General features: G+C 36.2%; 1 protein-coding gene across 37 annotated transcripts in view; it reads right to left on the reverse strand.

Annotated features, from left to right (window-relative positions):
* The window catches only part of SOX6 (SRY-box transcription factor 6), a 602,540-nt gene that overhangs the window by 56,284 nt on the left and 520,471 nt on the right, over positions 1–25,785 (reverse strand). For 31 of the 37 annotated variants that reach the window (XM_077114108.1, XM_077114106.1, XM_077114104.1 and 28 more), the window contains 2 exons: positions 23,848–24,073; positions 20,502–20,689 (listed from right to left, as the gene is read on the reverse strand). In XM_077114108.1, coding sequence (XP_076970223.1) covers positions 20,502–20,689; positions 23,848–24,073 — 414 coding nt within the window. The remainder of the gene's footprint in view (positions 1–20,501; positions 20,690–23,847; positions 24,074–25,785) is intronic. The other 6 variants (XM_077114085.1, XM_077114091.1, XM_077114087.1 and 3 more) reach the window with 1 other exon arrangement.

The following is a 25,785-nucleotide window of genomic DNA, read 5'->3' on the forward strand; positions in this document are numbered from 1 at the left end:
AAGTTATGTTTACATTTCATGAAAATTTAAAAAGTCATTTTAAAATTAAAATTGTTAAAACTTGTTTAAAAGAAGAAAAACATATTTAGGAACCTATTTAAAATAGTACTCTAACATGGCAACATTACAAAGGACAAAAGATAGTGTCCAACTGTGGCAATATGTGTTAATTGTATGGTTTTCCAAAGATGTGGGAGAACTGATATCAATTACAGTATAATTACCATTACTTCCAACAGAGTTAACATGTAGTTACCACAACATAACGTACAATTAACTGGTGTCACGTTGCACACCAGACTAAAAAACATACAAATTAAAAATTCCCAAATGTAGCCATAATACTCTTCTATCTCTTAAACACATACGCATACAACTTTTCTCTCTGATAATGTCATAGTATTTTTCAAGAATTAATGTAATTATTTTAAAGAGGGAGTGACCAACACATGTAAGTTAGAAAGAATAACTTTTATCTATAAGATAAAACTACATAGGAAGGGAGATGTGTTTCAATGAAAATTTTAATTTAGTCAGTTAAAACTGTTGTAAATAAGATCAGAATTTTTCTCACGTTTCTCCCAGTTCCTGAAAACCAGGCAGCTATATTTTGTGTTTCCTTTTTTTTTTAACATGGGCAGGCACCAGGAATCGAATCCAGGTCTCTGGCATGGCCAGTGCGAATTCAAAAATATTTTTAGTTTTTAATGATACCCAATATTTTAAGTTTTATTTATCAAGCATGGAAGTTCATTGTGGTGTTATAAAAGGACAGAGAAATAATCCAGTGCAAGCTTAGCCTTAGAAGGGAACTTACACATAATTTCTAGTTATTTGCTACGTGAAGTGGAAAATTATATCTCAATACGAGAAATTTCCTTATCGGGAGGTGAACTGAAGGGACAAAGAATGCTTTAGTTCAATTTGAAGAAGTAAAATTCCTTGCCGGAATGTTTCAAGCCAGCAACAATAGCACAGGATGCTTGCACATGCTCAATGTGTGAGAGGCATGTGTGGAACACAGACATGCTAAACACTCATCTAGGTTTAATTAAAAGAGAACTGAAAATGGCAGAGTGCAATGCTGTGAAGTTGATGAGAGGGACAAAGAGAAAGTAGCTGCATTTAAAACACAGCTACAGTGTATCTGCTATATCCATTTCAAACATCTGGGCCTCCAATTATTTATTGAACTTATGTGTAAGAGTTATTTGGGAACACTGCACACCATTGTAAAGCAGGAACTGGCAAACTGCTTTGTAAAACGCATGCGGCACTGAACTCTTGCTAAAATATTGTACAATATGGGCGAGATTATTATATTTCCATAAACGTGTGAAAACCATGAAGAGGTTAGCGTGATATGAATACGTTTTGTAAACACCATGCTAATTAATGTAGCAGACAATATTTTATTAGGAATTTATGTTTTGTATATATTTGAAGACATAGTTTATTTTGTATATTTGGCCTTTTTTGTATCCAAATGCTCACGAGATTAAACAAGGCTAGACATATTTGTAAAAGATTATGCATATTGTTTGTAGATTATATATGCATGTGCATACACCCACAAAAATTTCAGGGCAGTTTATTCTCTATGTAGACAGTGGTTTATCTTTTACTTTGATTGTGGAACTCTGGAATAGATGCAGTATTCTTACACCCAGTTCCATGTTTTACTCTATTAAATTTATGATACTTTTTGTTAGGTGCCAAGAGAAATCAGATTGGTTAGGAGAGATGACAGAACAATAATGGGTATATCATTACGCCACATTATTTCCTCTTGTTACCACATTACTGCTACGTTCCTCTGATTATTGCATCCTCAAAAACATGCTGACCATCCTGTGTGTTAGGTGGCACTGCCAACCCCCAGAAGCTGGTATCCCAGGAAGAGTACGGTATGCATGTGATGTCAATGAGGTACGTGCTCTCCATATACTGGGCCTTTGTCATTAGAGAGGCAGCAGAGAGGATGTATAAGTGCTAATTATTCCCCCTTTCTACTATGTTAAAAAAAATGGCAAAAATCACCTACTCTTTACAGTTGACCTTAATTGGCACATACTTGAAATATATTTCATTTAAAGTATATTTTGGGTAGAGTGTCTTTTTATTTGTTGTTACTATATTAGGAAAAAAAAGGATTTATGTCATCATTCAGAATTTAGACTTTGAAATGCAGTACACAATATAGGTGATAATAGTGAGGGAAGAGACCTCACCAGTTTTACTTCTCAAAAACTCAAAAGTCAATATTCAGCTTTTTGTTTCAACAAGCAATTTAAAAATATCAAGGCAATAACAGCATTTACGCTAACTGCATGATTTAGCTTATAAATTAGAACTCGGTCCCATCATTCACATTTGGGAATTAAAAAATCAAGATATTTAAAAAGACAGAATACGAATTTCTGCTCTAAAAGCATTTGCCTCAAAGTAAGTATACACTGTTTCCTGCAGAGGGATGGTGCTAAGATCACAGTTTAAAGTTCCTAAATGAAATAAAAACGACACTAAAGAGGGCCCTCAGACTGGACCATCAATAAACAGGCACATGTTTCTTTCTAAAGCTGGGATAGCAGCTCTCCTTGTCCCTCTCCATCCCCTGCCTAAAGGAGAAATGTGAAAAATGTACCAGAGGATATGAGGCAGAGATATCATTCATCTACTTCCAAAGATTGTCTAATGAGAGTTAACGAAAATGGATTTGGTCAGCCTCAAGGAAAAAAAAAACCTATTATTTGTAGAACAAATAATCACCTACATGAACATTTTATTTAGCAGATTTTTTTAATGTCTATAGAATTTTTATGGTACTTTCAGACCAGTTACTTACTGAAAAAAAAGAAAAGTATGAGTATAACAATTGTATGAGTTACAAAAGTTTTAAGAATATAACTCTTATTTAACTCTACTGCATAAATTGAACACAGAAAAAACCTAAAAAATTAATAAATCTGTTCTTCACTGATTAAGTAAAACACTTCAAATTTATCCTATGATAGAAATTTTAGTTTTCATCTATAGCTGAGGTGATGACCAAAAGAGCAGCACAAAAATTACTTATTTCGCTGGCCAATCCTCTTGCCTGTATTTGTACTCGCACATAAAATCTGTAATTTACATAAGCCTTCAAGTTGTGGATTATGTTCTTTTAATGGTAATAAAACATGAAGGGCTGGTAATTATATTACTCAGACCAAACAAACAAATCTAAATATAAATAATGTAATCTATTTAAAAACAATGCAGCTTGAAATATTAGCCTTGCTTCAAAGACTAGCTAATATGTTGGCAGTGTCTACCTTTGCACTTTTAGTTGTTTTAAGATTTGTCCATTGTTCTAAATAGTGACATACTCTGCTTTCTGGATAAACTGATTTGACCACAAACTTCATTCATTAGTATGGCTACTTGAGGATAAATCAATGTTTAATATTCCCTTAAATATTGCCAAAAGGTAAAATTTTATCTCAGTAAGATACCTTTAAAAATTACATGTTTGCATAAATGATTCTGGAAAAACAGTTTTTAAGAAGCCACTTAAAATTTATTAACTCATGCAGTGTTTTGATCTCGCTATATTGTGCTGATCAGTAAATCCATCTAAATTTAACTAATTCTCATTCCTCAGATAAATCTGAGAAAAAAACGAATGTTTCCTATAAATTCCAGAGATCTTTGGTTCACCAGACCTGATTTTCTTGAAACAGACTTCACTTATTTCTCCATCCTTTCCCTCTACCACCACCCACAAATGTTATAAACAACAACAAAAAATGTTTATTTATATGAAAAGTAATGACATGCAACTTAGTTAAGCTATCAGCCTAACGCACCTCTGAGCCTAAGTCATTCTACCGAAACAGGAGGCAGGAGACACACAGCATGAAGTTTCCCCTATAAACAGAAATTACCCTGTTCCCCTGCTTCTTGTATATTCAATATTGTCCAAGCGCAACCTTGGTGACCATAAGCATTTTAAAATTTTAAAGCCCTTTTATGTGTAAAATCATTTGCAAGGCATGATCACCCTAATTTTATGGAATATACTGAGACTCAGTAAGATTAAGACTTTCCAAGATCACACAGCTAGTAAGAGTCAGAAGTAGGCCTAGAAGTCAGGGCTCTATATTTAAAATCCTGGCTGCATTTCTTCTACTGTTTTGCACAGTTAAATTATGAGACTTGACTCACATACAGGAACAGGTCATGAAATCAGGATGATCAGCATCCAAACTGGCTTACAAATTTTATAAATTTAACTTTCTAAAGTCCTTCAAGTCCCAGATTTCCTAGCTAGTTAAATAAATAAAATCAGTATTAGATTATGAATAGATTTATACTCATCATCTCTTAGCTCTCTTTGGACTTGCTACTGTATGGTGAATTCTTACGCAAAGTTTTAAAGGTCCTGTTACTGGAGATGCATGCTTAGCAGCTCCCGTTACTGTGTTGCTACCAAGGATTCCAGTTTAGGCTAGGTAACTGCAGGTATTACACACTAGAGCCCTGCCTTAGGAAAATACTGAGATAGCAGTTGCCTCTATAAATCTAAGAGCTTGGAGGGAAATCCTCGACAATGGTCAGAGACTGTACCCTAATTGCATTAGGCTGCAAGTTTGCAGTAAGAGTGGAAAGTAAGAAGGAGGGAAAGAGGGGAGGAGGGATTGAAGGAAAAAGAGAGAAAAAGAAAGGTTCAGGCGAGGTGGGAGAGATATAGGAAAAGACAGAGAGAAGGAGGAAAGCGAATGAGAAAGGGAGGAAGGAAGAGACAGAGGAGCATAGACTGAGGCAAGGGATTCACAACCCCCAGGACAGATGACAGAGAAGTGGCAGTGAAGCAGAGCAACTCGGGGTATAAAGAGACTTCAAAATTCTTCTAACTAAGGTCTATCGAGAAGAAACTTTCCTATAATGTGAATGTCCTCTGTCTGAGGAAGTCCGAATGCATGCAAAAACTCAGACAGACACATATGAAAATACACAAATTTTTATCCCAATTAAAAAAAAAGCAACTAAAGTTTTTTTTATCTCCAGCAAAAATAGAGCAAGTATCTTTCTCAAAATCTGATCTCTAGCCACAAGTAAACAAACAATGAACAATAACTGAGCATTTTAGTATCAGTATTAGATACTATCCTTCTTCAACAAAGAATAGGATAGGTTTTCCTCCAAATTACCAACAATCCTTACACTGTGGTGTAGTAGAAAGCACAAACTTGATATGGAGAACAGCTGGTATTTGAACTTACAATTGCCTCCATGAATTCTTAGGCTGTTTTTATCTGTAAAGGGGATAATAGTAGATAACAATCTCTACTTCACAGGATTTTTATGAAAATCAAATGAGATTTTTGTACAAAAGCACTTATCCAATAAATGTCTTGAAATTAGTGTTAATCATTTCAAATTTTAATGTGGATATAAATTCTATACTACCATAGGGTTTCGCCTACTAAGAAGAGAATAACTTATCAGATGCCTCTGTAGTTTTTACGCAACAGGTTGAATTTCTGCAAGCTTATCTACATGTAGAAATACACATGATCTACCTCATCATCATTATTATTCACACTTTCTCTTTCTCTCTGTTTTTCACATGCACATACATGTAACCATACACATATACACACACACGACCTCTGGGGTAAGTTTCTTAGCTAGGCATTCAAGGCTTCCATAACTGAATCCTAACCCCCCCTTTAACCCAGAGTCCCACTCTTCTGACTAAACTGTCTTCCAGCCATTATTCCCTGCATGAGAAACCAGCCCCTTCCAGGCTCGTGCAGGGACCTCCATTTGGTCATTCCTCTCTGCTTCCTTTGCCCTGCCTGTCCTTTCTTTGAGGTATTTCAATATTTTATATTATAAAATATTTTTAATATTTAATTATTATAAATAATTTTTATTTTGTTCCCATTTTACAGATAGGAAAATTGAGATTAGCTTACCTAAAATATTGAACATAGGTAAAAGGGCATTGATTTATAGTTTCTCTTTTTATAAAACTTACATTGAACCTCTCTCTGGTGAGAAAAAAATTTAGAGTGAGTGAGAACTACTGGGCATTTTGCAGCCTTGAAGATACATGGAACTAAGGCCTCTGGCAATGCATTTAACAATACCTCCTTTGTGTTATTTCAGAACCAATGCTGTTGACATCATTTATAAAAAGAGTTATAAAGGAAAAATGGGGGTTGTACTAAAATTAAAAGGAAGCAATTCCATCCATACTGGGAAGGCAATATTTTTGGAAATTCTAATCTTAGTTGTAAATGTCAAAGATTGCAAACTGCATCTTAGATAAAAGTGAACTTTGGCTGGAGGGCACCCAATGGCACATTCTTTTTTTTTTCACATGGGCAGGCACCGGGAATCGAACCCGGGTCCTCTCCAATGGCACATTTTTGACACAGGTTGGCAGAGAGGGAAACAGTGATACAAAGAATGTATAAAGTACTCCAGGTGCAGAGTTCTCATATGCTCTCTCCATACCCAGCTCTAGACCTACCAGCTGAAAATTAAAATGATCAACATATCAATACCTAAACCATAAGGAGAAGAGAATAGGCCCCCCATACAGAAACTTGCATTAACAGGTGTAAGACGCACATGCACTATCATACAGATGCAAACATACAATGCAGATCAACAGACACAGATATATGGACATGTAGATAGACAGAAATACTGACATGAACCCACAGACACATCCATGCAGACAGACATGTTCAGGTAGGCACACAGACACAAAACAATATCGACAGACACACATGGTTACAGATGCGCACACACAGACACCCAGCAGGAATACATCCCCACAAATACAGAGTGACAGCCATGCATCCATGCACACACACACACATACACACCCTGACAGCAGGCACACAGACAGACAGAGTTGCATACGAAGACAGATACAAAGTTATACACAGGGAGCAAACCATCACAAACAGGCAGATAGATTCACATACAGATTTATATCCACAACTAGAAAGGCACACATGCACACTCACAGAGTGGTATACACATATAACACACTCACACGCAGGCACACACTCACAGAGAACCTTAGTGAGCATGTGGTCAGGGAGCGTGCAGTCAGGGCTCACCAGGACACCAAGGCCGAGATCAGCATTGGCTAAGGAGGGGCAGTCTATCTGCGGTTGTGGAAAGGATTTGAAAACAGGGACTTCTGAAGATGGTTACCTTTATGTTCCCATTTTACAGAATAGAAAAATTGAGATTAGCTTACTTAAAATATTGAACATAGGTATGAGGATACTGATTTGTAGTTTTATAAAATTTGCATTGGTCTCTCTCTGATGAGAAGAAAACTTAGGGTGAGTGAGAATTACAGGGCCTTTTGCAGTCTAGAAGATACATGGAACTGAGGCCTCTGGGCAATGCAACTTTGACACTACCTGCGTGGATTTTAGTAAATGTTTTGAGCTCTTTTGAACCTCATTCTCATCTTTATAATGAAAATTTGGCTTCTAAGCATGTTGTTGGATTAAGTCTGGTAATAAATGTGGAAAAATGCCTTTGCAAACAATTAAAAACACAGAAAGTTTAGGAATTATTTTTACCATGTACTTAAAACTGCAATCAGCAAAGAAAGCTTCTTAGAGAAAGAAAGACTTAAAGTACTACCCATTTATCTACTTCTAAGAAGGCTTAAGCAAATCTTCAAAAAGTTTAGCTACAGTAAACTAAAATTTCATATAAAATGCAAGTATAGAAAATTCTGTTTCTGCATTTAACTTACTATTATAGTGAATGCTTCTTATGTGCTGGCCATGCCTGGAAAATGAAACGTTCCATTTAACCAAACACTCTGATTAGCCATCATATACAATATATATTGTATACAATATACATACATCATTATTGGCAAAGATTATAATATAACAATATAAGCAGCCCAAAGACTGAATTTAGAGACCATATGATGCTTCAGAGTTGTCACCACAGACATTGTAAGAGCACATAAACATTACCATAGAATCTGGAAAGCACACAGGACTCAGTGCCAGGAAGATGGGGGTCTGGTCCCAGTCTCACTATTACCTTGCTGTTGGGTTTGAGCAAATCACTTCACTTCCACTTCAGTTTCCTCATCTATAAAATAAGGGGCTGTACTGAATGATCTCTAAGGGCTTTTTTTAGCTCTGGTTCAATTACTGTTACAGTGTGATAGATTCAAGAAATGCTGCCTAATAGAGTTTCTGTTGAGAGAATGCTGAATATACTAGTTTTTACTATACTTCCATTAAAATGAAAAAATTCATAACTTCACATCACTGAGAGAAAAAGATCTGTCTTTGTTAAACTAGAGAAAATGTTGCCGACTTAGATTTGTAAGAATGGAAACTGATTAGGAAATGTTGTAGGGTCCCCCAGATATATAAGAACAGTGCAGACGTTAGAGCCCCAGTTCCCAGGGCAAATATTGCTGAGGAAAATCTTTAGGACATGCGAAGCCAACAACTATGAAATGGTATGCCAAATTCTAGAGAAAGTTCACAAAGCTTTTAAACAGAATGCCTTCCCCCTGCTCAGGGGAATCCCAGCAGATCCAGTTCCCCAAAGGCATGCAGATAGTACAGTAATACAGTTGTTTTCAAGTGGTAGATTATGTTTCTCTAAGTCTAAAAATCAGAATCTAGACAGATTCTTCATTAGACTTAGGCAGTTTGTATTGTTCTCAAGGAGCTATGTGAAAATGTAGGTAAATGCTTCAGAATCTAGTCAGGCTTTCTAAGGTTGTTTTAAACTGAACCAAACTTTAAATGTTCAGGTTTCATTAGATATTTTAATATATGATGTCATTTACATTAAGTTCTGTCTTTAAAAGCTTCCCTACAATCAAATTACTTCAGACCTAACATTTTGTTTCTATTGGAAATCATAAATATAATCACATATTTCTTCTTTAATGTGCATTTTGAAAAATAACTAAGGGCAGGCCACGGTGGCTCAGCAGGCAGAGTTCTCGCCTGCCATGCCGGAGACCCGGATTCGATTCCTGGTGCCTGCCCATGCAAAAAATTAAAAAATAAAATAAATAACTAAAGCAATTTCTGACAGGATATGTTTTGAATTTTATGCAACTCAGATATTTAAGAATTGTGTAGTATATTGAGTGGCTTCTAAATGCCCTATAGGTGAACCGATCAAATTTGGAGTTTGAGAAAATGGAAATGAGGTTGAACATTCTTTAGGAGTACTTTAGTAAGATCCTCCTGTGAGATAATATAATGTTAATTCACTTGACACTAAATTTGTGATACATGTTTCCTCTGCATATTGGCTGTCTTTCCACCAGAAAACCCCTATTTCTGATACAAAAAGACAGGCTCTAAGGTCAGGAAAGATAGGCATGTAAAAGGGTTCAAAGTAGATTTAAACAGATTTCAAATGGAGCTCCACCTATAGAAATGCTTTTAGAAATCCTACTAAAGAGAAGGGATGGGGGCTTTTTTTTAAGGCATGGTTCTAGGCACGTGGTTTATAGTTTCTTGCTTAATCCTCTAACAACCAAGGGAACTGAATATAATCACAGATAAAAATGCTGAGGCTTAGAGAGGTAAAGTGTCCCTTCCAAGGTCACAGAGCTAGAAATGGTAGAACCAAGAATCTGCAGTCCAGGTCAGTCTGACTCTGAAACACATGTTCTTTTTACTCTTTCATATTGTCGCTAAATGTTTTCCCCATATATTCTTTAAACTGCCTCCACAATATTCTTTTAAAAATATAGTTCAGGTTAAATGTGTCCCATCTACAAACACCCTCAATTGCTCACAGCTATCTACAAAAATAAAGCCTAACTGGCCATAGCAATGATCAGGTTCAGACTGCCTCTTTACCAAATATTATATTCCAGGACAAGGCCCCTTACATGGATTATTTTATTGAATCATCACTTAACCCCCTATAGAAGATATTAATATTTCCATTTCTCAGATGGAGAAAGTAGAGCAGTCTAATTCTAAAGCCTTGCTCTTATCTATAACTCTATTCAAGCAGACTGGGGAGTAAAGAAAAAAGGAAGGAAATGAAGCAGGAAAGAAGGGAAAAAATATTAAATGTTTAATATATATGTGTGTGTATGATATTTTACTAGGAGGTTAAAAAATGTATCAAATGTAATTCCCAAATCCTGACTTTTTTTCAGCAAGGAAACTAATGCTCTGGAATACTAATCTAATAGGTGATAAAGCCAGGATTTGAACCCTGGTTACCTTTCTACTACACATGTCCAAAACTGTTTCATATTTGGTAAGTACTTAATAAAAATGGAATGTAATTGAAAAAAGTGTATCCATGAGATAAAGTGTAGAAGAATGCAATGTCAGTCACATTAGCCAAACTAAGACAAAGAAAGCTAGGTAAAAATGAATCCAAAAGATAAATGATGACAAGGTCTTGAAAAAAAAAGCCCTGCAAAATTATTGCGATATATTAAGCAATCCATGTTTCTCTTGAACAATTGTTTTATTTATAAAAATAATGCAGATTTTCTAGAACATTACCTTTTTGCTTGGCTACCAAGAAATTCACAATCAAGTGTGTAGTCTACCTTTAGTGATTATGTAAGTGCATGACAGGCATTTTTGTGCACTTAGCTTATCCCAGCTTTACCACCTCTCCTTTCCCTTAATTTTCCTATTATCTCCTCTCTATTTAGTTTTTACCTCATTTTATTTCATATATATATAGATAAATCACTGCAAACCACTACAAAATCTTTTTTTGCATCAAGGTAAGGTAGGAATACAAGTAATATAGTTTTATTAACTGATTTTGTCCATTAAGTCAGAGAGACTAAAACTACTAATCATTTCTAAGCATTTACATTGTTTGGTCAGTGAACACTGCTCTTAAAGTTAAGATGAATACAATAAAACACATATGTATATGTGTTACTAATCTAGAATAGGATGTATTTTAATTATCCTAGCCTGGGGATACCGAAAAAACTTTTAGGGGTCTACAAGACCAAAACTATTTTCACAATAATACTAGACATGATTTGCCTTTTACATTTAATCTCTCGTGAGTAATCATTGCAGTTTTCCAGAAACTACATGACATTGTAACTGACATGAATATTGAATGCAGAAGCAGCTATATGATATAAGACTCAGTCTGCCTTCATTAAAAAGATTTGCAAAAATGAACAAAGCCACTCCTATTTTTTATTTTGAAAAATATAGTTACTATTCAAAATATTATTTAAATTAACATATAAAGGATTTATTATTTATTGTTATTTTTAAACAAATTAATAATTATTATGAAATTCCTGTTTTAATTTTTAAAATATGATAAATAATGATAGATACACGCCACAAAAATAAAAACTCCTTGGGTCTCTCAATAATTTTTAAGATTGCAAAAGAATCTGGAAACCAAAAAAGGTAGAGAACAGCTGATTTAGAAGAATTATGTGGAACCACACATTTAGAGAGTATCTGCCACAGTGGGAGGTTAAGTCTATGAAATTTTCAAAATTAGTACATTTGCTCCATACAGGATAAAACCAACAACTTTGTCAGAAAATGTATACAACATTATTAACTGTGATACATTAATTTTTAACTCTTTCACTGGGAAATCCATCAAATGGACATGGCCTTTCGACTTAAAACACACAGACAAAAGAAAATTAATAGCCTCACTTTTGCATCTCTATCCCTAGGATGTATCTGGAACCTTGTAAGCCCATATAAATGCTCATCATTCTTTCTATTTAAACTGCAGAGAAGAAAGGAGCCAAACAAGTTTGTTGGTTTTTTTTTTTTTTTTTTTTTATGAATTAGGTCTTAAACTAGTAGCTAGGCAACCAATCAAGTAGCCCTGACAACAGAAATAAAAGGAACTTAATGATTACATTCAGCCAGGAGCCTACATAAAGCACTGCATAACTGCCCAATGCTATTGGTTCAAATGCAAAATGCAACACTAATAAAATTTACATTGTTTCTTTCTAATTTATAACATTTCAAATCTGCGTATGCTCTTTTAATAAGACACTATCCTAAGTACAGATGCAGTTATTCATTTCTAAGAAATATGCATATGGCACATATATCTCAGTAGACTCCTTTATCTGGTGGTTTTAGCATTCATCTCATTAAAACTGATGTTTGAAACTCAGGTATTACAGCTTGTTTTATTTTTTAAATAAAATATCTCTGTCAATTTCCCAGCCATGTAGCGAACAAATGAAATGATGTAGAGAGGGAATGGTGGAGCAGAGTAACCTAGAGCTGGCCTCAGTTTCCTTGTCTGAGAAAAAGCCATAGTAATACCTATGTCCCTGAATTTAGAAGGATACAAGAGAGATTATATAAGTAATAATACTTTGTGAAACAGAAACACTATAAAAATATTCCTTGTCACACTGTGAAGAGTATTACACAAAATAATTATTGTTTTTTTAAAAATCAACTACTGCTCTGCTTTGCAAATGAGGTTGATTACAATTAGAATTTGTTCCCTCATTGTGAAATCTCAAATGTGTCCACACTCCACACAGTACAAGTTGTTATCCTGGGAACAGGTTGACATAGAAAAGTACTGCAACTGAACACATTAGTCAATTGCTCACAAGAAACAACAATCCTGATTAATCAGTACATCTTTGAAAAACAACAAAATCTCACTAGTCTGTAGGCTTAATAACCAGCTCATTCATTCCAAACACACTTTGCTAAATAATTTGCTCACAACCTCCTTTCACTCATTGTTGTACAGCTATATTGATCTTCTGTCTAAACTTATCCTGTCATGCAACAATGAATATCTGAATCAATTGTGTAAATAAGGAGCTGAGGCAATTGACAATGTGAAGCAGAATGTGCCCAACATATTTTTCTTTTTCATAAAAGGGGGCAGTATTACATCAGTGTGATATTGACATGCTATTCTGATATTTTTGCAAAGTATAACCAAGTAGCAGAATTCTACACTTCCAAAAAATTAACAGCCTTTTGAATAAATAGGACCAAGTTAACAATGAGCCTCAATAACTGGATTATTTATTTACCATTTACTTGATTGAAAAAATATATCATTTTACATGAGAAATGCTTATAGCCATAAAGTGTCAGGTTAAGTATTTTTAAAAATCATAGATTGAAATTCTGTTTTTGTGGAAATATATTATAGTCTACATTAATACGGACAAAATCTCCCCAGAGTACCAATATGATTAAATTTGAACAATATTAGGTCAGCAATGTCCTGATCCTAGGAGGTAGCTAGCATATGCAAATTATTCTAAGAATGAAATATATCTATATTTCTCTCTATATAGATATAGATATAGATATATAGAAAGAGAGAGAGATGGATATCTTGACTTTGTAAAAGGCTGTCTGTTAGCTTCTAACTAATTTTCTATTCTAGCTCAAGGCATCTCGCCCCACCCAAGGAATAGTAATTGAACCAATTCACCATTGGAGAGTATCAAAGAGTGAAAAAAAAAACAAAATTAACAATAGATTTGACAAGTTGCCTGAGGTTCTTAAAATGAGAAAGGAACAGATATTTATTGAGCATCACCTGTGCCTGATATGTGTCCTACATTTGTTTTTCCTCTAAACAACCCTTTAAGGGTAGGATAATTATTTCTATTTTATAGGTATTGTCATTAAGACTCAGAAAGCTTAAGCAATTAAGTTACTCAGAAAACAGCACAGTCAAACTCAGACCCAAAATTAATCAACTCCAAAACCCACGCTCTTTCTAATATACCATGTGGCTTCAATGCCTATTCCTCTTCCTCCTTTGTCTCTCTCTGTATTAGTATCATTCATTCTCCTGCTTCTTGATTCTCTCAAGAGCCAGAAGCAACAGACATCATGATCAGGGAAGGATATGATCAGGGAAGGATACCCTACCAAGACTGAGGGTGACAAATATACAAGAAGCAAGGGGCTCAATGCTTTTTTTTCCCCAGAGCTTCTTGTTCACTTATAGTCTGCTTTCATTTCACCAAAGATTTGCGATTTCAAATTTAAAAAATACTGTAATATTAAATTGATGCAATACTTCCTCTTTTTATTTTAAGTAATACATACCTGTTTTGTATGTAATTGGTTTAATGATCTCACAGAAAAATATATGAATCTGGCACTGTTCTGTAACTGTAAATATTTTTGACTAGGAATTAGGAAACCTAAGATTTACCTCTTGCTCTGCAACTAATCCCCTATGCGACCTTGGGTAAATCATTTTCTTTCTCTAGGTCTCAGTTTTCCCATCTTTACATTAAAGCAAGTGGACAAGATCAAATGTAATACCCCTGCAGTTCTTTCATACTATGGTCTGAATACCACCGATATACTTCAGAGGCAGGTATAATGTGACGATAGTGTCCATGATAGCTTATTTTGCCATTCAATGAGGTCAAGTATTTTTCTCAAGAGATTCCAAGAAAATGAGGGAAATAGCAGGTCAGACTACACACATATAGACGAGTTATCTGTCTATAAGTAGCTCTGATCAGTAGGTAATCTACTGGCTCATCAAGATTATGAAATGAGAAAAATAACCAGATCCCTAAGTGACATTATATCTGTGCAGAAAAGTGCTCTAGCCAATCATGGAGTCTGTATTCAAACATCAAGAAGGTCAGAAAAGTCACAGAACACACTCTGAACTGCTCACTAGCCTCTCGTCTAGCCCAATAGCCTTGCTTAGCTGTGAAGACATTTAGAAGCAGTTGATTTAAAAGTGCTGTGTATTGCCGTGACTAAACACTCTCTATATCAGAGATGTCAAAACAACAAAATTTGGTAAGCAATTAACCTGTAATACGTTCTAATTTCACTTGTACTTAGACAAGGATGGAACTGGCTGGGTATTCTTGATATGGCAAGTTAAAACCCAGGTCAGTAACTCAGACTTGTGCTGACAGGACACTTTGCAATCCACGCAGAGAAGCTATGTTAAATGATGGGGCCTAACAGCTCCCAAGGCGCCGTTACAGTCTATTGTCTCTACGATCTATGTATTTAACAGACCCCGAATACCCCCTTAACACAGCCAACCAGAACAGCTCCATTGGTGCCGTTCTGGACTATCAAATCGACAACATTTCATTTTAAAGGGCCAAGATATGGGGTTTTCCCAGTAAAGTGAGACATCACCATGGGTAAACATATATATATGTGTGCTCCTGTATGTAATAAAGACACAAGCACCCCTTACGCCTGTGTAGTAAATGCTTGCCCACATTTATGATACACACAAAGCAAAACAACACTCTTCAATGGACACTGTAATGCACTGCCTAGATCAGGACTCAGAAATGTATTTCCTTAGCTGCTGGGATTGCTAGTGGTAGACAGTCCTCAGCTGTCAGCACTCTTCAGAACTGCCATGAAGAAAGTCTTCTTCCCTAAGGTCATGTTTCCTCCCCAGGGTAGCCCTATCCAAAGACTTGAGACAAGTGTATAAAAATTTCCCCTTGCCCTAATTTGGGACTAGCCTGTATGGCCGTTCCAGCCTCCGTGTGTAGTTGGTTGAGGCTTTGGTTTAGACTACATTGCAGCACAACGTCTCCCTCTGCCCGATGTTACTTTATTCCCTCCCCTTCCACTGGTAGCAATCCCAAGAGCAGTCTCTAATAAAACTGCATGCGAATCCTACCTCATAGTCTGCTTCTCGGTGAAATCAAATCTGCAGCATGCTTCCTTTATAAAGAGTGTCCAAGTAAGACAGGGCAGAAGAATGCTCCATAAATTATAAGGTTTTATGAGCAACACTGTGAAAAATTCTCTAAGACTGACATTATGAGTTACAAAGAACAAACTCGTAAATCTAATTTACAGATCTTTATATTTAAAGAAACTGAGATAATTCCAAGGTGATCAATCTCGAAGACAATTACACTGAATGTTTCACAATTCACTTTACCAATGTTATATACACTATAAACTTACCCTTCTTAAACTCAGAAGAAAATCTGATCCTCAGAAGGGAAGGCTGTACCCCATGGAGCCTCCCAAAATTAAAATAGATATTTTGATTATAAGAGAGCCAAAGCTACCATCACAGGAGGCATTTTAATACTGTTCTTAATTCACTCTTCTGACTGCAACTAACCTAAGAAACATAGAAAGGAGCTCTAGATACTAATCAAAGGCTACAAAGCCACAAGATAAATGTTCAGAGCAGTGACATTATTGAGGAAGGAAATCATATGAAGGAGAGCTTATGCACACAACATCCCTGAATATAATGGACTTTCCAATGCCCAACACCCAATGCAAAAATGTTGTCTACTAAATTCATTTCAATCAGTCAATCAGGGTTTCCTGGTTCTGTGGAAACCGTCTTGCCACATATTCAATGTGATGTTTTAGGGCAACCTTGGATTTTTTTTTCTTAACCTTATCTATCACCTTTCTCCCATGTCTTTCAAAAGCAAAAGAAGGTATTATTATTTCAGAATCTCAGACTTCTTCCTCTTAAAATAATTTTGGAAAGTCAATGAAATAAAAATACTTAAAACTATTTGAAGTCAATAGCGTCTAAGTTTGAGCTTCAACCCCGATTGAGGATACATATTGAACAAAACAGGGTCACAGAGTCAGACAAACTGAGAAAGTCACTGCTGGAAGTAAGTTGTGTCCAATGCCAGTTTATCACAAGGTCTAGTGCATAGGGATCAGGTTGATGCTATTCTAAGCCTGCTTAACATAACAGAAGAGCTTCTCTGAAAGGCAGTTCCTACAACAATACTGAATTTTTTTCTCATTTCCCCCTCAAACTACATGGCATATACATAGTTCTATTTTGTTTAATTTTATTATTATTATTATTATTTTGCATGGGCAGAGCACCCGGACTTGAACCCGGGTCTCCAGCATGGCAGGCAGAACTCTGCCTGCTGGGTCACCGTGGCCTGCCCTGTTCTATTTGAAATGTTCTCTATGTTAATACTCCAAACAGAATTTCTAGATGAATTTTTTTCAGAGAAATATTCCATTCATAACATTAATCAAAAGCAGATAATCTGTCATAATCTAAAAATAAATATGGTTATCCCAATATTGTTTTTGCATGTGTGTGGGATGAAGTTTCTGAAATGTATTGACTCAATATGTTTCATTCGGAAGAAGGGTGATTTTGCTATTCCTCCCCCATCCCATCCCACCCCCACCCCCACACCTGCCCAAGGACATATGGCAATGTCTGGAAACATTTTTGTTTAACACAACAACAGGCGGGGTTCTGGCATTTAGTCAGTAAAGGCTGAATATAAGCCTCCACTCCCTCTCTGAAAGAATTATCAGGTCAAAAAATGTCAAAATAATACTGAGATTGAGCAACCTTGATTAAACCTAATAAATCAACTACACCCTGTAACATACTTTCAAGATTCTGAAGTTTCCATTGCTTTGTGTATAAATTCACAGAGAAGGGAGTCAAACTATGGGGTTGGTTAATATGTCAACATCTGAAAAAATCTGCTTCCTATTCTGCTGACCCTCTCATTATCGTGTGAGAATTCTATATCTGTAACAAAACAGTTCATTTGTTCTGTATACTCAAGGTTCTCCCTTGGTTTAGATTAAAAGGCAGGGGGTACATATGATAAGGAAATCCCTACTCTGTATCAGAAGTGCTGCTATGTATATTCATATATACCTTATTTATTATAATTCAGATTACTATCCTCATTTTATAAATGAAGCAATTAAAGGTCAAAGAGGTTACTCAACTTGCCTAATATCACACTATTTCAAGGGAGAATATATATTTTGAAACTAATTAACACTTTCTGGTATACAGAAAGGAAGTTTCTGAATCACTAATAGTAGTTACTACTCAAAGGAAATATCTGAAACATCATTGGTTGTTAATGAGGTAGGAAGGGTGATTAGCTTTCAGTATACACCTTCTGTATTATTCAAATTCTTATTAAGCATATACCACTTTCACTGGATAACCAATAAATAAAAATGTTTTAAAAGACTGAATTAAATAAACCACAGACATGCATTTCATACTAATTTTAGGGTTAATGCTAGGCAAAATTGTAAGGTAGGAGATGGTTCCTGATGTATATACCCATTCTCTTGTTTTTAACCCATTTTGCCACTCAGTATTGCTCTCTGCAAAACTTGTTCAGTTAACCAGGTCTCAGAAAAAAGATCTTATAAAGGTATTCACAGTTAAAAATCTATTTTTAATTACCTCATGGCATTTTCATTGAGTAAAAGACAGTATTTTAGGTCAAAAGAATGATTCTTTATCTCTAATATCAGAGTGGTAGGAGAGGTCTGGGGTAAGGATTTTCATCCACTGTGGTCCTGAGACCATACTCTATACATAACCATCCATCAAGCAAGCCCTCAAGGAAGGGTTCTGATTTTGTTGGCCTAATGCCAAGGTTTCAAAATGGGTGGGACATTTAGTGGGGATGGGTGCCGGTTAACTGAGCAGGGCCAGTGACTGGCATGTGCATGACTAGCCTCAAGTATACAAAAGTTAATGCCTTAACAGCCACCCAAACCCACCATTCTTCCAGACAGTCTCTCACCTATGTGATCTGAACCTCGTGCCAGAGCATCAGTCAAGGCAGGGAGCCCAATAATGATCAAATTTAAATACAATATATTTAAACATAATATAACAACTGTTAATAATATTAGTAACTCAGTGCAGTGAGAACTGAGGGTAAAGGCAAATTTTCTACTAAGCTTTGGGAAGCCAAAACTCTTACAGAGCTAAACCTCCCAATCTGTGTGAGGACTTTGATCACATACACGCTTTGAGAGTCTCATTATATTCCCCTTCCTTCAAGGGAAGGAAGGAATTCCTTCCCAGCCCCTTGCACCCCAGCTCTTTCCTAGAGTAACCAAGGAGTACAAGGAGACCAGTCAAGGGTTAGAGGTTGATTCAGTGTGAGCAGTAACTCTGTATTCCACATTCCCAGACTGTCTCATCATCGTACCTTTTTTATGAAGAGGAAATGGGTGGGTTGTGGGGTGGGAACAAAAGCAAAAACCAACAACACGCTGGTTATGGCTATGTATTCAAATGCTTGGGTAACAGCACACAAGACCACATACTGCCCTAGTGTCTTCCTGGTGCTACTAAAAAAAATTATTCAAAGAATTGGAAAACTACAAGTTTTATTCTAAAGAATGAAGTCTCTATCACAGCATCCATTAACAAGGACCCATTAAAATCAGAAAGGACTGAAACAAACAGGAGACTCTTGGTCCTAACTTTAATAAGTTATATTCTCAGCCTTTACTGAATCAACATACGAATGAAATTCATTTTTTTAAAATTTATTCTAAATCTGTTAACAAAGACATTGTCCATCATGCCACTTATTTATCTGTCCCTATGTAAGTTCCCATGTGGAAAAAAAAATCCCTTTTCCCAGCCCATGTACTTCCCAAAAACAAACAAGAAAAAAAAAATCCCTTCTAATTTAGTATTGGGCAACTATTTATGTTTCTTTTTTTAAGAAAAAGGCCTATTTCGTTCTATCAGATAATCAAAACTTTTCACCTGGTCTACCACAGTAGCCTCAACTGCTCTTCTGATTTCCACTCTTAATGCTCTATAGTTCATTTTCTCACAGCAGAATAATCTTTTTATATGTAAATCAGATCATGCCAAAGCCCAGGACAAAACCCTTCTAAGAGCCCCTGTGCTCAGCATCCTGCTGCCTGAAAGGCTCCTGGCCCTGCTCCCCTCCAGCACGGCCTCATTCACTTCTCTACTGACGCCACTTCCTGGGAGTCCTCGCCACACCCCCTACACTACAACTCTAAGCTCTGCTTCCTGAGCAAGTTCCTATTTCCCTCACAGTATTTACTCACCTTCTGATAATACACTATACAAGTAAATTTGTGCTTCACTGTCTGTTCCCCTATTAGAATGTGAGTTCAATGAGAGCAGAGATTTCTGTATGATTTGTTCACTGATGTATCCCCAGTTCTTAGAACAGTATTCATCACAGAATAGTTAACAAATAATTTTCTGAATTAAAAAACAAATGAACACATTTTGTCAATTTTGATGTTTTGTGGTTAGGATGCTTACCGTTACATTTAAGGGTGAGTCATGATACACATATTAGTCTTCATGGTGGGCGTATTTGCTTTTTCCTTCATTTGTGATGCTCTGATACTCTTTACTTATTCAAATGACCTCATATATTCCCTTTATTATAAGATGCGTATAAATCTTTTGGAGTGTGGAACACCAATAGGAAGGTAGGTTGGGCTCCTGAGAGGTAAACCACACTGAGTGGGAAGTAGCTGTATTTGTTAATCAGCAATAGAGCCTGAATGTGATATAAGACAGATTTGAATAAAATACAACTCTAGCTCTCAAGCTAGACACCCAATTCTTTGGTTGCAGGTCGATTTTCGGAAGCCTGGAAATAACCAGATGAAAGTGAGCCAATGGGTATAAGAGAACCAGTGAAGGAGGGAAGCGAGTTTTACCTTTTCATTTCTGCAGTTGTTCAGACCCATGTTATTCATGGAGGGAAGTTTCCCATCAACTCCATGTGGCTGCTGCTGCTGTTGCTCCCGCTGGATCTGTTCTCGCATCTTCCGAGCCTCCTGAATGGCTTTCATCACCGTATCCTGGTCCCCAAAAAGAGCCGGAGAGTTGAGACTGGACAGGATATCTGTGTATACAGGACGCATTATTAGAGGGCTTGTGAGCAGACTCTTAATAAGTACTGCTACTATCTAGTCTCCTGTAGAATGCTGCGTTTTTGACAAGGAAGAGACACATACAATACAAAACATACAACACAGAAAGCCCAGACTATCAAGTGGTGATTTATTTATTTATTTTATCTTATTTTATTTTTTGCCCTTGGAAAGGGCTCCAGTTTATCTGGGTTCTGCCTATTCACCCATCTCCCACAGGTGAAGGTTCCTAGAATTCAATTATATACATATATATATATATATACGGGTGAGATATCTGTACTGGCTATATCTTACAAGTCATATAAAATCCTACCTTCTTTTTTGAGGGAATGGTGGGGAGAAAGGGATATGGGGTGAGTCTCAGAAGGAGGGAGATCTATCCCAACTACCAATTATACTTAGTGTGCTGATCCAGGAAAGCTGTTTCTGGCCTAGCAGAAGAAATCTGTGAGGTCACATGAGTATTTTGGGACATCTGTATCTGTGTATTGTTCATTTGTCCACTGCAGGAGAAAGGAGGCGGAAAGGAATATACCAACCCTCCATTCCCCAGCTGCTGGCTGTTTAATATATAAGCATTCCATTCATCATGTTACCTAAGTTATTTACCAAGAGAATTCATTTCCCACCCCCACCCAGAACACCCACTGCTCTCAGCTATGTATCACTGTGATAGTAAGGCTGTATGTGTGGTTTTCCTATAAGTACAAAGATTCAAATGAAGTGAAAAACACATATTTACTTTCATTATATTCAGTGCAACACAAAGGAAAAAATTCAAAATTAAGCCAACTAATTTTCCTCCATACCTTGTATCTTATTTTAGGTAAGATAAATACTTTGGATAAGTTTTTCCAATTTCAGACAAAAAGAGAGCAATTATTTGCTGATCGATAGATTTCAGCTGCTGTGGTGAAGATAAACATGGTGGTGAAGTTTAACATGGCCCAGCTATTTGTAGCTGTGCATGAGCATTACATAATGCATGTGATCAGGTATGTGTACACCTCACTTAGAAGTAACCAGCCTATAATCCAGCTCATACCACATGTTTATGAGTGTATAATAAATCTGAATGTGCATTTGAGTTTAGAAAAAAATCCCAAAGCTAGCTAAAGAAAATTTGTTAAGAGTCAATCACCTTTTAGGATACAGAAAGACCACATTTTTCGTTCTGGAGTTTTTCTGATAAAAAGACCATTTCTATCCAAAAGTTGTCCAGGCCCAGGTGCTATTATTTTAACCAATTTCTTCCTCCTGGCATCAGAAATACGCTCTGCTGGAGTATAAACTCCTTAGGAGCAGGGTCTGAGACATAACCATCTTTGTCCTGCATGATGCTCAGCACAGCAAACAGATGCTTTCCAAACAAAATTCAAAAGTGGATTATAAGAGGGCCATTTCAAGTCAAATGTATTATTTATCCTTATGTTGGCTTTTTTCTTATCTCACAACTTCCAGAAACCCAGCCAGATATGTTCTTCACATTCACAAGCTGGAAATGATTCACCTCTCCTTTTTCCCACACAGATACCACAGGCTTAGGGCGAAAACCTCCACACTCCTGAAAGAGGCTTCCTCACTGACAATGAGAATAGGCTGCTCTACGGAGCCTAGTGTCTCAAATCTCAATGAGAAAGATTTATAGCTCGCCATCTGTAGATAAGTCACTTAGACTCAAGCATAGCGCAGCAAACATTGCAACTGTAATTTCACAAATAAAAACCCACTGAATGTTGCATAGGAAGATCTGGATTCTAGTCCTGCCTATGATAATTAGCAGCCACATGGCTGTGGGCAAGTCATCCTACTTCCAAAAACCACAATTCATTTTATTTGACGATGACAATAATAAGAATACATTACCTAACTCATAGGATTGTTGTGAAAATCAAATGAGATAAAACAGGCAAGAATTTTTTTTTTAACTGGTAAATGGTATATTTGCCCATTATTTTCTTTATTATCATAAATATTTCAGTCTTCAGGACTTAACTCAAGGAAGACAGTATGGTTAAGAAATTTCAGTTCTAGTCCCTTTGCTGTCAACAATCAGCTTAATCCCTCTGGATCTGTGACTTTATTTGAAAATTAGAGATTTAAGGAGTTTAGTAACCATGATGTTAATATTTAGTCAGCACTCCTCAGATGACAAGATGTTTCACATTTATTATTTCATTCCACATTTAAATGTAAATGTGTTGCTATTTATTCTTCCATATATTTCCCTGCCCCTCCTTTTTTTACATGGGCAGGCACTGGGAATCGAACCTGGTCTCCAGCATGGCAGGCAAGAAATCTGCCTGCTGAGCCATGCTCAGACTGCCCTCTTCCATATATTTTATTACATGCTTCCTACATGCCAGACACTGTGCTAGGCACTTCATACGCATACTTTCTCTTTTAATTCTCATAAAAACTTATGAGCTAGATAATACTATTCCCCTTTCACAGGTAAGGGGACTGAATTCAAAAATATTAAATAACTTTCCCCGGGTCACATAGCTTGTTAGTGAAGGTCCTCAGTTTAAGTCTTTCAGATTCTAAAACCCATGTTTTTCCTTCTATACTTCTCACACCAGCATATGGCTATCCCTAGAGGTACTTGGCAAATGCATCAGGGGGTTCAAGAAGCCAGAAATCATTATGTCATATCTTCCTAGAGATATTTATTTTACATTATACCATTGAAGTGCATCATAAATATGAATGATACAACACAATACTAACATGGGTTAAAATATAAATTTCACATATGTTTTTTAAAAGGAAATACAAAATTTCAAAGAAATTTAAGACTCTGGGCAGGCAGCTTCGGCCAGGTCCTTAGGCCTTTGCAGGCTTCTAATCACTCTTGTCTGAAATTATTTCAGCAGTGAAGCACCATGCAAGACGGAAACGTCTGTCTATGAATTGCTGGATCTAACTCATCATCGTCTAAAGAACCCATTTTGGGAACAACTTGCCATTACAGTGGACTTTATTATGGCCTTTTCCAAAATTTCTTAATCATCCAAGATACCAAATTGGGTCTCTTTCAGTAGAAAAAGTAAGAGTATTATCATTTGCTAAGGAACACTTTGGAAACAAGGATCAGTCATCACCACCCAGGTTTGCTTTCTTTTACCTAATTCATATGTCTCTTCCTGGTGTTGACCTTTCCATTTACCTAAAGAGGATCCTCTTCCCAAGCTTCCTGCAATAGGGCTAGGGACGCTGCTTTTGTTTGGCAGATTTACTGGGCTGGTTTTGCTGGTTGGGAAAAGGCTCTGGGTGGGTGATGTTGGGGACTTTACAGGCTCAACTGTCTTGGGTCTGGATGAGAGATTCAGCGGCTGTGCTGCTGCTTCATCCTGTAAGAGTTTAACATAAATAATTATTAAAAGAAAAAGACAAGTGAAGCACATTATCACTTAGTAAGCCACAGTTATTTTACACCTCAGAGACAATGCCACATTCTCCTACAATAATAACAAAAGAAGCTAATTATCTACCTCCTTGAAGATTCATTGGAAGGAAACCTCATTAATTTCCCTGTGTTATGCTTCTATTTACATTAACTGTGTAGTTGGATCATTCTTTTTGCCAAATTAAAATCTGAATTAGCTCACATTACAGCTTAATTTCCTAATGTGTTTTCAGGGATCTAAATTAACCTAGGGCATTTACAAAGAATTATTTAAAATTTCAGCAGCTCTGTAGTGCTTTTCTGTTATTCTCTCTGAAAAGTTCCTGGAACTATAAATAGGCTCCACAGCTAATTTTTTAATATGTATTTTAAATCAAACAATTGCAAATACTTTAAAAATGCAAACACAGAAAGCTTTCTTCTGATCTCCTGGGCCCCTGCCCAGGTTGTTGCATGCTACAGCATGGCTTCTATGTGGCTTTTTGGGTGTGAGCACTCTTCATGGTCTACACTCCATTCACTATCCATGCTTAAATTAATTTTTGTGAAGAGCAAACACACATTATAATTATTTTATATATCATGCTATATGCAATTTATTTTTCATGTTTAAAGTGAGGTCTCTTTATATTCTTTGCTACATATATTTCCAGAATGTCTACCATTTTAAGACAGTCTGTCCTTTTTACACTGAACACAGTATTCAAGCTCTGCCTTGTAACTTGAGTTTAGCCCGGAGCTTGAAAGTTAAGCTCCTTTTCTCTATTTTCTCTCCTTTCTCTTGCCATAAAACAACCACAACAGCATTTCCATCATTCTAGAAATTCAGTTTTAATATCAGCATATTCATTTAAACATTCGGTTTTAAGATCTGCATAATTGTGTTCTAAAATAAATAGCCAGAGAATGTCAACTCCTGTTAAAGTCGCAGAGAACTTGTGTTCAATGTCACTGTTTAAAACACACAGTAAAGCTTGGTAACAGAACATTCTTTTTGGTAAGCATGTGACCTCACTAAGACTTAATCTCCTCATCTGTAAAAAAGAGAGCCTGATGCCATGATCTCTAAGGTCACCTCAGGTACTAATGATCAATGATTACGGTGGAACCAAAAGGGAGTCTAGGAAATATTATTTGGGAAGGAAGATTGAAAAGAAAAAAAATAAAAATAACATACACAGAGGGGCCATTGTGTACCAATCACTATGCTAGAAATTTTCATCTACATTGGCTCATTTAACCATCAACCATTCTATATGAGGCCAATGGTATTATTCTAAATTTACAAATGAGGAAATGGCAGTCAGCATGATGAAATCACTTGCCTAAGGACATGCAAGTAGTAAATGGAGGGGCAAAATATGAACTCTAGTTTATTGGATTCCAAATCCCAGCCCCCTATTCTACTACCAGAGAAAATAATCATTTGTCTGCTTGTGGAGTGCTGCCCTAGATTCTTGTTTTATTATTTTAGTAGGGAATAAGCAATCTGGCACATCTATGTTGCAATGTACTATTTTTTTTATATCTAGTCATTAGAACAGGTTTTCAAGAAACTAAGTTAGGGGTAAGGGGTATGGTATGTATAGTCTTTTTTTTCTCTATTATCATTTTATTTCTTTTTCTGTTGTCTTATTCCTTTTTCTAAATTGATGC

This window comes from Tamandua tetradactyla, chromosome 8 (assembly GCF_023851605.1).
Source record: "Tamandua tetradactyla isolate mTamTet1 chromosome 8, mTamTet1.pri, whole genome shotgun sequence".
NCBI lineage: Eukaryota > Metazoa > Chordata > Mammalia > Pilosa > Myrmecophagidae > Tamandua > Tamandua tetradactyla.